We start from the raw sequence: 13118 nt of genomic DNA, 5'->3' as shown, positions 1-13118 counted from the left end.
CCCAGTGATGCTTGGGCATGAGGTAACCCTAATGATTGAATTTACAAACCCTCTCAGAAAGCCTCTCAAACATCTGGTTCTTCGCATTGATGGACTTGATACACAGAAGGCAAAGTTAAAGATGTTCAGGTAAGGAAAATCAAAATCAGCATAAGTGATAGAAATGTAATCAAACCTTTGCATTAAATAATGCAAGGGGACTCAATTGTCCTTGGGACTCCATATAGAGTTCAGTAATTTTAGGGCCTGAGCACTCTCTCCACTGTCCTTGCCCCAACCCCCACACACCAGGCCTTGTGATCATGTGGACTGCTACAAAAACCACTCCATTGTCAGCCACACCCATTGTCCTATTAGCAGCCTTCACTCGCCCAGGCTGTCTGTTACCTGATCTTTTGTCTGTCTAACTGTGTTTCTCTCTCTCTCTCTCTGCGCTCCATCTCCACCTGTCATTTACTCCTTCCCCCCATCCCCTTACCTCACCCTCAGCATTTAGACCAACCTTTTCATGGCTACAACCATTTCTGAGAAAGGGTCATTGGAGCCAAAATGTTAATTCTATTTCTCTCCTCTAATGCTGCAGAACCTGCTGAGTCTTGCCAGTAATTTCACATTTCTGATTTCCAGCATCCGCTGGATTTCCTCATTAAATAATGTTTCCGGCTGTGTGTTCCTTTATTAACATATCTTCTTATTAAAAACTCAACGTCGCTTCCATCTGTTTTACATCAGGTAAAAGTTGGAAAATTGACAGAAAATGTAAAAGCAAAGTTTTCTATTCCTTCATTCAGCAGAAGGAGTTGAGGGAACAGGAGTGGGTTCGGATGGTGAGGGGTGATAGTGGCATTGGGGGTGAAGGGGGAGGAAGATCCATTCTTTTGGTGTTCCTGAGACTCTGTAGATGTTGCACATGTTCCTTTAATCAGAAATAGCAAGCAAGCAACTAAGAACGCTTCCATCTCATGCCCCAGAGTGGGAGAGAAATGGAGATGATTTCTTCGGTTCCTCACATGGTGAATTTGCCAGCAGCTATCAGTCTGTATCCTGGAAATACCACCCAGAATTTTGCTTTCTCTCCACAAATGAATGGCTCCAAACTGAAGAGCCAAGCTACTGGAAATTCTCACCTGGTCAGGCAGCATCTGTGGGGAGAGAAACAAAGTTCACTTTTCAAGACTGGAAAAGGTTTCAAGCAATGCTGTCACGTCTCACTTTTTCTTTCCTGTTCTGACAAAGATTTGTTCTGAAACACTGCGCTGAATCTTTCTCACTCAAGGAAGAGTCTTGAGCTCGGTCACTCTCAGTGACAGCGGTATTCATGAGAGAGAGGTACAGAGACAGGCCTGTGTCTGCCATTGGATAGCAGACTCCCTCTTCTTAGGGATTAAATGGCAGATGTCATGTAACCCTCAGGCTGCTGGATACTCTCACTATGAACTCTGGCATCTGTAAAATGACACAAACCTGGGAAAGTTCCTGTTAATGACTTGCCCTCAGCTCCCTCCAGGAGTTTCCCTGCACTGCTGGGTTGGTTGCCATCTCCACTGTGAAGATGAGAAAATCACAAGGATATCTCTATGTATTGGAAATCCAGCCAAAAGTTTCATTTGGAGTTTTTCTACCTTCGCCCATGCCCCTCTCCAATTCTCCTGGGCCCCCACACCTCCAAGGAACCTGGTAAATCCTGTCCACTTACTCTCTTTCTCTGATTTTGTTTTTATTTCTGACATCCAGTATCTGTAGCATTGTGTTCAGCTGAATTATATCAGTCAGCGCTTAACTAACTTCTCAGTGATAGATTTACACTGGGAACTGGTTACTCTCTTGGCTAAGGGATAATGACTGACTTAAGGGCAAAGAAAGTCAGTGTGAATAATTTAAATGACAAGCTAACACAAAAGGAGTGGTATGAAACACAAAATGCTGAAAGTCAAGTTATGATATTATGTTCAAACGTAAATGTAGCCTGGGGATTATTCTTAAACATAAATGCTTGGTTGTTGCATAGAACTTGAATATGCTTTCTTGAAATTTTCCATCTAACATTCATCAGGACAAAATCGCAAGAATACCAAATCTCAAACAGAACAATCATTTGTACTGCATTTAAAAATGTCCCAATCAGTGGGAACTTAGACTCTGGTTGATAAATAGTTAATGTACCATTGAATGGTTAATGGCCAAATTTGATTTTAAATTCAGTTCAAGCAAGTCAATTCCTGATTAAGGCATTGCTGTTGGTTTACAGTAGACAATGGTTATCCCAAAAGTTGGAAAAGGCACAATGCACAGACATGCTCCTTCAGTTTACAGCAGACTGATGGCTGTGCATGAATTTGTGCAGTTTATAACAAGTATAAGTAAACTAGGCAGTATTCGAGAAGCAGGAGAGTCTTCATTTCAGGCATAAGCCCTTCAACAGGAATGTCAGGGGGGAAAGGGGCTGAGAGATAAATAGGAGGGTGGGGGTGGGGGAAGGTAGCTGGGAAGGTGATAGGTAGGTGCAAGTGGGGGGTGATAGTGATAGATCGGAGATGAGGGTGGAGACAAGTGGGAAGGTGGATGGACAGGCAAGACAGTTCAAGAGGACGTTGCTGAGTTAGAGGGTTGGATCTGGGAGGTGGGGGGGTAGGAGAGATTTGGAAACTAGTGAAGTCGATGTTCATGCTGTGTGTTTAAAGGGTCCCGAGGTGGAAGATGAGGCATTCTTCCTCCATTGGCGGGTGGCTTGGATTTGGCGGCAGAGGAAGCCCAGGACTTGCATGACCTTGGCGGAGTGGGAGGTGGAGTTAAAGTGGTTGGCCACTGGGTACTGGGGTTGTTTGGTGCACACGAATAGTCAAAGAAAATTTGGCATTCTTGAGATTCTATCCTGATGAGGTAAGCTTTAACATCAAATTTGAACAAGTTTGTAACACAAATAACATTTTCTGTTTGCAGTATCCTCCAAGACAATGCCACTTTAACAACAAAGGAAGTGTTTGTGCCCAAGAAACGGGGTCAGCGCAAAGTGATAGCGAGCCTGGACAGCAGTGCATTGAAGCAGGTCATCGGAGAATTAGAACTAAATGTTACATAGGAAATATAAATGGAGCAAACAAAGAATCTTCTTCTAATGCGCCTTAAAAAAGGGAGTTTTCTGAAGATGTAATCTGGAGTGTGTATTAATTGAAAAATTTAAAAGGGAATTCTAACGTATTCATCCTCTGTTTTTGAGCTTGTTTCCAGTGCTATTCTGTAACAACTTTTTTTCACTTTAACCAATATCAAATTGATGACAGCACTTAAGAATTTATCCTTGTTACATTTTACCCAACCGTGCTCTAACATCTTTCAAACTCTGTGGTGCTTATGTTATTGTGTACTGGATATATATATATATATATATATATATATATATAAAAACCAGAGCAGGGATTATATCAGTAGGGCGTTACTTCTTTTCACCTATGGCTATACATAATGTGTCACAGAAAGCTTGGATCAAAAGATACATGCAGATATAGCCCTGCAGCTTGTAATTTTATTGGGTATCTGAAAGAAAGGGATGTTTGCATTCACTTACTTTCTCAACTATTTTCCTGTGTCCTCTCTGGATCTGTTCTGGAGTATGGGATGCGCAAGTGCCAGAGATATGTTTTTCATGCATCAGCCCGTCTAGTGTTTACCAGCGGGCTGTTCACCCTCAAGGGGAATCACATTTGGATGCAATCTTCTCCATGTCCCGTTCCCACCCCCAAGCAATTATTTGCATTGACTTCTTTCCTCTGCAGTTGAGGGTGGTTGACAGGTTGACAATCTGACAGGGAATGGGAGGGTGGTGGCATCGGGACCTGGGAAGCAGAGAAGCTGCAGTGTGTACCTGGAAGCTACAGAATCTTACACCTTTTGGCTGTCTCCAAGCAGCGATCTGCTCCCTTTTTCCTTTCAAAAGTATTCAGATCATGCTTTTTTTCTTAATGTAAGTGCTAATTGCCATTAAAACTTTTGCTTTTCTTTAACTGCAGTGAAAAGCACAATATTGAATATTTCCATATTGCTTTACATACTTTTGTAGCCAGTAAGAAATAGATAATATTGTATGAGCGAGTAGTTTTACGTTTATGTCATGTAACAGCATCAATATAGGACCAGAATCATAGTTTATCAAAGATGAGAGAAGTTGTACATTGGGGGCCTCTGAAACTTTGACAGTTTTGTATGGAATATGTCTGTACTGGTTCTTTACCAGGAAATTGTCTCATTCTCTCCCTGCACAGAGCATCCCACACATGGTCAAGAGCTTCATCCTGTCCTCCCTCCACACTTGCCGACCACATACCCTGGCAACTGAGCACTTTAGAGATTGTGGTTACACATGCCTGGGCTTATAAGTGTCCCAGAACAAAGGCCATGTTGCAAAAGGCAGTACCACTCAGGGGTACTTGCAATGACTTGTTGGACCTATCTCCTTTGCAGTTGAGGGCCATTGCAATATTCAGGCTGACAGAGTTTCATGTTACCAGAATTTGAGGGTACTGCCATCCCCTAGCCCTCCAAATCTAACCCTACCACCATTTAGCAATACACTAATCCAAACATCTGGTTTATGAGACTGTTGGCCACATATCACTCAGAGTAGAAGATGTTTGTGATTCACCCAGGAGAAGACCGAATGTTCTGAGTGTCAGGAGCAATGCTGTTATAAACATCACAACAAAATATGCCAATATGCTTCAGTGCCAGGGACCTGGGTTTGATTCCAATCTCTGGCGACTGTCTATGTGGAGTTTACAAGTTCCGTTTGTTTCTGTGTGGACTTCCTCAGGATGCTCTGGTTTTCTCCCATAGTCCAACTTGCAAGTTAGGGGGATTAGCCATGCTAAATTGCTCATAGTGTTCATGGATGTGTAGGTTAGGTGGGCTAGCCATGGGAAATACAAGGTTATAGGAATCGGGTGGGTCAGGGTAGGATGCTCATCAGAAGGTCAGTGTGGACGTGATGGGCTGAATGGCCTGCTTCCATATTCTATGAAGTAGTGTGACCAGCTAATGTAAGAGGGAAGATGGCATTACATTTGCATCTCCATGAGAGGCTTGGAATCCTCTACTTCCTGTGGAGCCCTGTGGAAGTTCGGACATTGAGTATCTTCAAGACAGGATCAGCAGATCAGCTAATGATGTCAAGGAATATGGGGATAGCGTGGGAAAATGACATCGAAGTTCATGATCAATCATGACTAAGAATGGCAGAACAGAATCAAGGGACTTAATAGCCTCCCCCGCTCCTGGGTTTCACCTGATACCACAAGAACATTGATCCACATTAGTGGCATTCCAAGATTGAAAGGCTTCTATCCAGTTACCACCAATAACTTATCCAGTGATAACAAGCTGATTTTTAGTGCAGCATTTGCTATGCTAAATGTACTAAGCCACTTGATCGAAGCATTTATGAAAGAAAATTTGACACTGAGTCACATAGACATTAGGGAAACAAATAAAAGTCGGCTTTAAGAACATAGGAAAGAGGAATATCCTATAATCCCTACAGTCTGGAAACACTTCTTTTGGCCCAACAAATCCATGCTGACCCTCTGAAGAGTATCTCACCCAGACCCATTCCCTTATTACTCTACATTTACCCCAAACCTATGCACCTAATCTACACATCCCTGAACACTATGGGCAAGTTAGCATGGCCAATTCACCTAACCTGCACATCTTAGGAAACCTACGCAGATATGGGGAGAGTGTGCAAACTCCACACAGACAGTCACCTGAGGCTAGAATCGATCTTGGGTCCCTGCTGCTGAGAGTGATAACCACTGAGCCACCATGTCAGTCAGAATTGTGTTACTCTACTACATTAGTGTATATATTTGGAGGCTCCGTTTTTAATCCATTTAAGTGGAATCTGGATTGGAAGTCAATATGTCAGTCGACTGTGTGGCCTGCGCAGCAGAGCTGCATAAAAATTTACCACAAAGCCTTTTTTCAAGGAGGTCACAAATAATACATCGCAGACAAAGCAGGTCTTCAGGAATATAGAGTGGAAAAGTGTGATACTGGAAAGGCAGAGCAGCCGAGGAGCAGGAGAGCCAATGTGTCAGGCATAAGCTCATCATCACTCCTGATGCTGCGTGACCTGCTGTGCTTTTCCAGCGCCACACTTTTTGACTTTGACTCTCCAGCACCTGCAGTCCTCACTTTCACCTCTTCAGGAATACAAACTGTCAGCAGCTCCACCTCTTAGGAACACTGAGGGATCATGGAATGCCCTGGTTTCCTGAAGGGCATTTCCTGTGGGTTAACTTAACCTTGATGTATGTCATTGTAACATCATAATGTGCCATGAATTCTATTATGAGGAGCTTTACTCTTGGTTTCTTTTGTATCACACACATGCTTATAATGTGCACTATCAATATTCCAAGCTGATTGCTAATAAAATTAACTTTTCTGTAATTTAGTTTATCTCGTCTTTGTGTGATTAAGAGATGAAAGTTGAATTGATTTGCTTCTCGTTTACTGCAGTTTGTTAATAGGTGACTACAGTTTCTCACAAAACGATGTGGAATAATGCAGTGCCATGTAGAGGCAGAACCAGAATCCATTGTCACTCCTTTTATAAGGAAGAGAGGGGCACAACTCAGAATGACCCTTGGAACTCTTGAGAGAAAACATTTTCATTCACGGGATGAGGGCTTCACTGGCCAGGCCAGCATTTATTGCCCATCCCTAGTTACCCAGAGGGCAGTTGCTGTGGGTCTGGAGTCACATTTGGGCCAGACCAGGTCAGGATGTCAGATTTATTTCCCTAAAAGACATTAGTGAACCAGATGGGCTTCTCCAATAATCAACAATGGATTCATGGTCATCTGGAGATTCTTAATTCCAGATTTTTATTGAATCCAAATTTGACCATCTGCCATCTGCAGGATTCAAACTCTGGTCCCCAGAACGCTCCCTGGGTCTCTGGATTAATAGTCCAGTGATAATATCACTCAGCCATTGCCTCCCCAAATCTGGTGCAGATCACAAGAATCCTCGATTAACGGAGGAGAGGTAATAAAGAGGGCAACTGTTCTTCAAAGCAAAATAAAAACAATGGTATGACAGAATACAGTGCAGGTTTATCAGAAGCAGGTAAGGTAATGAGACTTCCCCTCATTTGTCCATTTGGTTTTATACTGCTTTTGTTTGTTCTGTTTTAAATTTAAGGAGCTGCCGGTAATGTGGAGAGAAACCACTATGTAACTTCAATAAATGCAGCTAATAACTAGATTCAGACTACTAAGATAATGCAAGAGATGGCATTAATTCACAACTAAAAGGTGTTGGAAAATAGGCTTTTTAAAAATACTTTTGACAGAGGCAGAGAAGGAGCAAGACGGCAGATGGTGTAGAGACCTAATGCAAGAGACAGAGGGAGTTGTTAATAGTTTTAATGCAATTTATTGTTAGGATCGGGAGCCTCCTAATAGGAAGCATTGTGATTGGTGGAGCGGACTCAGGAGGAAATGGTCAGCGTCATAGCAATGCCACTCCCACTTTTTGCAGCCTGTATAACTAGGCCCATTGACCCACTCTTGCCTCATTATAAAGGGGGGATTCATGGCTATCTCCTCCCTGACCGCTGCTCCTGGAGTTTCTGCTGGGACTGAAGACCTACCAGTCTGCCGACCAGCCAACAGCTTTTGGAAGGGAGTGGGATCTTGTCCCTTAAAGGGATGAGAGCCTCAACACCAGCTTGTCAGCTGCCTGATGGCCATAAACCCAGCCTGACCTTTCCCAAGTGGTCGCGGTATCCCCTACTTCCCAGGCATCACAAAGTAACGTCCATCACAACTTTGCAGCGGCTGCCTCTGAGAATCCAGGAGCAAATTCTTGGCATTTGTCACCATTATCCCAAAGAAACCTAACCTCAGTAAAATAACAAGGTGGCAGACAAATGTGATCTGAATGTGTTGAGCCTTAGTAGGGAGATACAAACTGTCATTACCAGGCTATGATATTTCAATGTTGCTTTAATCTACTCTTCAAATGGGAAGGAAAAAAAAAAGCAAATATTGGCTTTTTATTGTGAGTGAGCAATTTAAGAACCCAGCAGTGTTCCATTTTGATTCAATATTTAACATAATCTCGAGCTACCTAGCTTTTTATTCTTTGCACATCAACAGTCCGGCTGTGTTGCCTTTAAACTGTCACTAGTTTATGTGCAGTAAAACTCTTTAATTTGCAATGAATTTGGCTGTCAGAACTTAGTCCTCTGGAATGCTGAATATATGCCTGCACGATGCACATCTATAAAGGGTTTATATTCCATATCATTAAAGTACTTTAAACTCTCATCGGAATAGGGTCAATATAGAGTTTCAAATGAGATCTCTTTTCAACATAGAATGTAGAGTGAAGAATATATCAAGGCATGAGCTGCGTGCTGTGAGATTTTGTTTCCTTGCCCTTGTTGAATGGGGCTTAGAAAAATGTTTCTAAAACCCAACTAAGTAAAAACAGAAAGAACTATGGATGCTGTAAATCAGAAACAAAAACAGAAATTGCTGGGAAAACTCAGCAGGTCTGGCAACTTCCGTGGAGAGAAATCAGAGGACGGCACGGTAGCTCAGTGGTTAGCACTGATGCCTCACAGCACCAGGGACCCGGGTCCAATTCCAGCCTCGGGTGACTGTGTGGAGTTTGCACATTCTCCCTGTGTCCATGTGGGTTTCCTCCGGGTGCTCCGGTTTCCTCCCACAGTCCAAAGATGTGCAAGTTAGGTGAATTGGCCATGCTAAATTGCCCGTGGAGTTAGGTGCATTAGTTAGGGGGAATGGGCCTGGGTGGGTTACTCTATGGAGGGTCGGTGTGGACCGGTTGGGCCAAAAAGGCCTGTTTCCACACTGTAGGGAATCTCATCTTAACATTAGCATTTTGACCTGAAACATTAACAACGATTTCTCTCCATAGATGCTGCCAGACCTGCTGAGCTTTTCCAGCAATTTCTGTTTTAGTTGCCAACTATTGGCTTCTAGAGTTTAAAGATAAGGTATTATAAAGCAGATTATCATCCCTGTATTGACGAGACAGATTTTGAGGCATACGTACTGCAAGGTTCTGTAAAGAAAAGGCAATGGATAGGATAAATTGAGAGGTTCTTGAACTCTTTAGGGACTCGTCTTCAGCAATATATATGGTGTACCAGGTGAGGAATACATTTTGTAAATCATTTAATATTAAACACTCTGCAACTAACTTTCAATTAAGTAACTACATAGATATAAATCCTTGGTGTATCAGCAACTAATGGTACATTACTTAATGAGCAGTGAACTAAGATGTATTTCCTCAGTTTTGCAGCTGGCTAGATTCTACTGCCCACTGGTGATTTGCATTCCTTCTTGGAGAAAATTATATCCTTGTGAGCAATAGCGTGGGAGTTACACCATCACTTACTTGCAAAAATCATATAATTTCTAACAATTTGTCTTACTAACTGGACATCTCTTTAAAACAACATTCTAAACTTTATGCAGTATTTCCATTTGCTGGAGATGGAGTATTGGGCTGTAGAATGGGAATTCACGCTGATCGTCAGAATCTAGGTCAGCCTGGAGCACAGGGAGTCAGGGTATTTTTAGATGAGAATTTTTGACCAAGTGAAAGTCATATCCACATGCTCACCAAGGTCATATTTAGTTTTATTACAGGTTTTTAACAGCCGTGCTGTATTCCAAGGAGGTATCTGCCCACTTTGAAGATGAGACAGTCACACAACAGGTCATTGAGTTTCACCTTTCCAACTTCACTCTTGCGATTCAGAATGATGTTAGCACAGTTAAACTTTTATCGTTTTAATTTCATACAAAGCGCAGTACTTTCCATCAAAGTGTGCGTATCTCACAGGACTGGACAGGGTAAGCATAGACAGGATGTTATCCCAATGACTGAGGAGTCCACAACCGGGGGGGGGGGTCACAGTCTAAGGTTACAAGGTATGCCATTTCGGACTGGGATGAGGTGAAGTGACTTCACCCAGAGAGACACTTAAAAGAAGTTCTGGGATTAATATATTAATGAACCAAAACCTGCAACCCATTCTAAAAGATGAAAGACTGAACAGCAATCCAAGGTTCTTCAATATATTGTATCAGTTGCATGGCACTGTAATCGTTTGCTGTAAATTCTGTGTCTTATGGTCTATGCTCCACAACCACCTGATGAAGAAGCAGTGCTCAGAAAGCTAGTGCTTCCAAATAAACCTGTTGGATATAACCTGGTGTTGTGTGATTTGTAACTTTGTCCACCCCAGTCCAACACCGGCTCTCCTACATCATCCAGAGAGCAGTGAGCGTGTGGGATTCACTCCCACAGAAAGCAGCCGAGGCCAAAATATTGTATCATTTCAGGAAGGAGTTGGATATAACACTTGGGTCTAAAGGAATCAAAAGGTACGGAGTGAAAACAAGAAGAGAGGACTGAGTTGGATGGTCAGCCATGATCATATTGAATGGTGGAGCAGGCTTGAAGGGCCGAATGGCCTACTCCAACTCCGATTTTCTCTGTTTCCGTGTTTCCAATATTGCACTTGGGAAGACTTATGAAAGTCCTTATGTAAATTTGGAATTCTTGAGTTTGTCTGGATGTGTGTGTGTTACGAGACGCGGTAAACATCCCCCCCAACCCACTAATTTAAACCTGCAACACAGAAATGATTTAACCGTGCTGTAATCTGTAAAAATTCAAGAGGGGCCAAGAACTATTTAAAGTAAAAATTAATAACTTTATTTCTTAAGGTACAACAGAGAATAATTAACTAACAATTATTTACAACTCCTTCCTCAACCAATCTTTTACTTTCCCTTCTATAATACTAGTCCAATAAAACCCCTGATTAAGATTTACAGAAAAATTCAAATTTTAAAACCAGCCAGCATCGAATCTTCTCTTGGTATCTTCCTCTGCAGATTTGCTCTACAGGTCAGTGTCAATGTTTTTTGTGCAAACTCTTCCTCTCGACAGGTACTTCTCAGAGAATTCTGACTAGCAGCCTACGTCTGGCGGTCTTCTAGCAGTTCTCCTCCCAACTGTTCAGTTTTTCCCGGTCTTATACCCCCAGAACATCGGATTGTGTCATTGGTTTTTAATATTGTCAATATACTAAATTCAAACTTGATTTGAGTTTGGTATTTTTGGGGTATAATTTAATCTGATTGGCTGAATTTGAATTTGTTTTTGTATCGAGGCAACCAGCTACTCTAGCTGCTGGACCACATGTTACATTGTAAATTCTCCAGCACTCTGTATGCCTCTCGAAGTCCTTCACTCTCTTAAAGGTACAGTACATGGATAAGTGCTCCTGATGCACAGTGCCCTGGCCTTAGGAATACACCTGAGACCAATAGGTGCCAAAGTAGGTCTCATTGGATTAAATGTCAGGCATGTTGATTATGATGTCTGAATTCCAGGAAAGTTATTCCAGTGAGATTGGCCACACTGTGAGTGGGAATTCCTGAATCTCTCCTACATGATGTGATTGATCATCTGTGAGCTGCCGACCATACAGTTTCTGCCTTTTAATTCCAGTCATGGTTTTCTGCACCACCTCTCACCACTGAAAACAAGTAGAAACGTGCAGCAGGTCAGACAGCATCTGTGGAGGGAAATGGAGTTAATGGATCAATGGCCTTTCCTCAGAACTGGGGAAAGAACCTTCTGTTGGTGCCACCAGCAGGGGTGCGGATGGGTAGGCTGGCAGCTGGGTCTGGTGGGAGAATGACAGGAACATAGGGTAGATTTCGTTTTCTAAAGGACATTAGTGAACCAAACGGGGTTTTTATGACCGATCAAAATGGGGTTTTTATGCCTCCATCAGGCTAACTTGTTACAGATTTTTTTAATTGAATTAATATTTCACCATCTGTCATGTGGGATTCAAACCCATATCCTCAGCACGTTAGCCTGGGGTTCAGGATTACAAGTCCAGTGAGATGACCATGACAACACTACCGCCTGCAGGTCTGCCTAACTCATGTTGCCATCATGGACAGCACCACCACACTGCATCTCAGACAGACACAGCCAAGACAGTGCAACCTGCTGATCTCCCCTGACTGCTGCTAGGCTTGGAAATAAACAGCATACCCTGTCCGAATGCAGCAGCTCAGGCCTCCACGAGGATCACCCATCTGTGTTATGGCAAAAGGGCAGAGAGCCCCAGGCCAAAAGCATGTAAGTGCACCCCTCGAATCTCCCGGCCCGCGTGGTCTGGAGTCATGGCCCAGAACAGATTGGAGACTAGGTACCAGCATGACTAGGTTAGAAGGACAGTCATTTTGAACTTTTTATCTCTCTATCTTCTCATTTATTTCTACCATCTGTAATGCTGGACTTTTTATTTCTTTATTTTCCTAAATTTTTTCACCTGAAGAACCTGTACTGAGGAAGCTGTGTCTAGGTACTTTGCACCTAAGATGGCGCCATACGTGGCGAATTGTAAACTTTTCACTGTACTCATTTATCTATATATGACAACAACACTAATTGGTTCATTAAAATGTTCACCCTTAACTTTCCTGCTTAAAGTGATGTTAGTCTAAGAAGTTGAAATTCTTACACGGGTGTATGGAGTGTAATCATCAATCAACACAGATTTGACAAAAGAACGTCACGACTGACCATTTTTAGGGTCATCCAAGAGAGATCCTTAAGTTCATGAAAGGGTTTGACAGAGTAGATGCAGAGACCATGTTCCTACTAGACCAGAAATGGAGAAAATTAACATAAGGCAGTCATCAATAACTCCCAACAGAAGATTCCAGCAGAGACGTCTTCCCCTAAGAAGATGGTAGAGTGTGGTATTTAACTGTCACAACGAGTCATTTAGGCAAACAGCAGGGGCGCATTGAATGGGAAGGATATGCACACGAAGGAGAAAGGGAGCAAAGGTTATTTTGGACAGGTTAAGTGAAGGGGGTCAAGAATGTGGTGCATAAACACCAGCATTTGCCTTTATTGTTTACTTTGAATGGTGTACCAATTAATCTAACTATGGAAAGAGAAATGTTTTGAAGGACATAGAATACAGGGTGTGGAAGCAGATCCTTCAGTCCAATATGTCCATGCTCACCGGGTTTCCC

The 13118-nt window shown here is 42.6% G+C and overlaps 1 protein-coding gene across 1 annotated transcript in view; it reads left to right on the top strand.

Moving 5' to 3' along the window:
- LOC122564275 (coagulation factor XIII A chain-like) overlaps window positions 1-4116 on the top strand; it is a 100582-nt gene extending 96466 nt beyond the window's left edge. The window contains exons 14-15 of the mRNA XM_043718950.1: window positions 6-129; window positions 2941-4116. Coding sequence (XP_043574885.1) covers window positions 6-129; window positions 2941-3079 — 263 coding nt within the window. The 3' untranslated portion in view covers window positions 3080-4116. The remainder of the gene's footprint in view (window positions 1-5; window positions 130-2940) is intronic.
- Window positions 4117-13118: the final 9002 nt, after the last annotated feature.

This window comes from Chiloscyllium plagiosum, chromosome 29 (genome assembly GCF_004010195.1).
Source record: "Chiloscyllium plagiosum isolate BGI_BamShark_2017 chromosome 29, ASM401019v2, whole genome shotgun sequence".
Taxonomy (NCBI): domain Eukaryota; kingdom Metazoa; phylum Chordata; class Chondrichthyes; order Orectolobiformes; family Hemiscylliidae; genus Chiloscyllium; species Chiloscyllium plagiosum.
The sequence above is the reverse complement of the archived record's forward strand: the minus strand, read 5'-3'. Positions and strand labels throughout refer to the sequence as shown.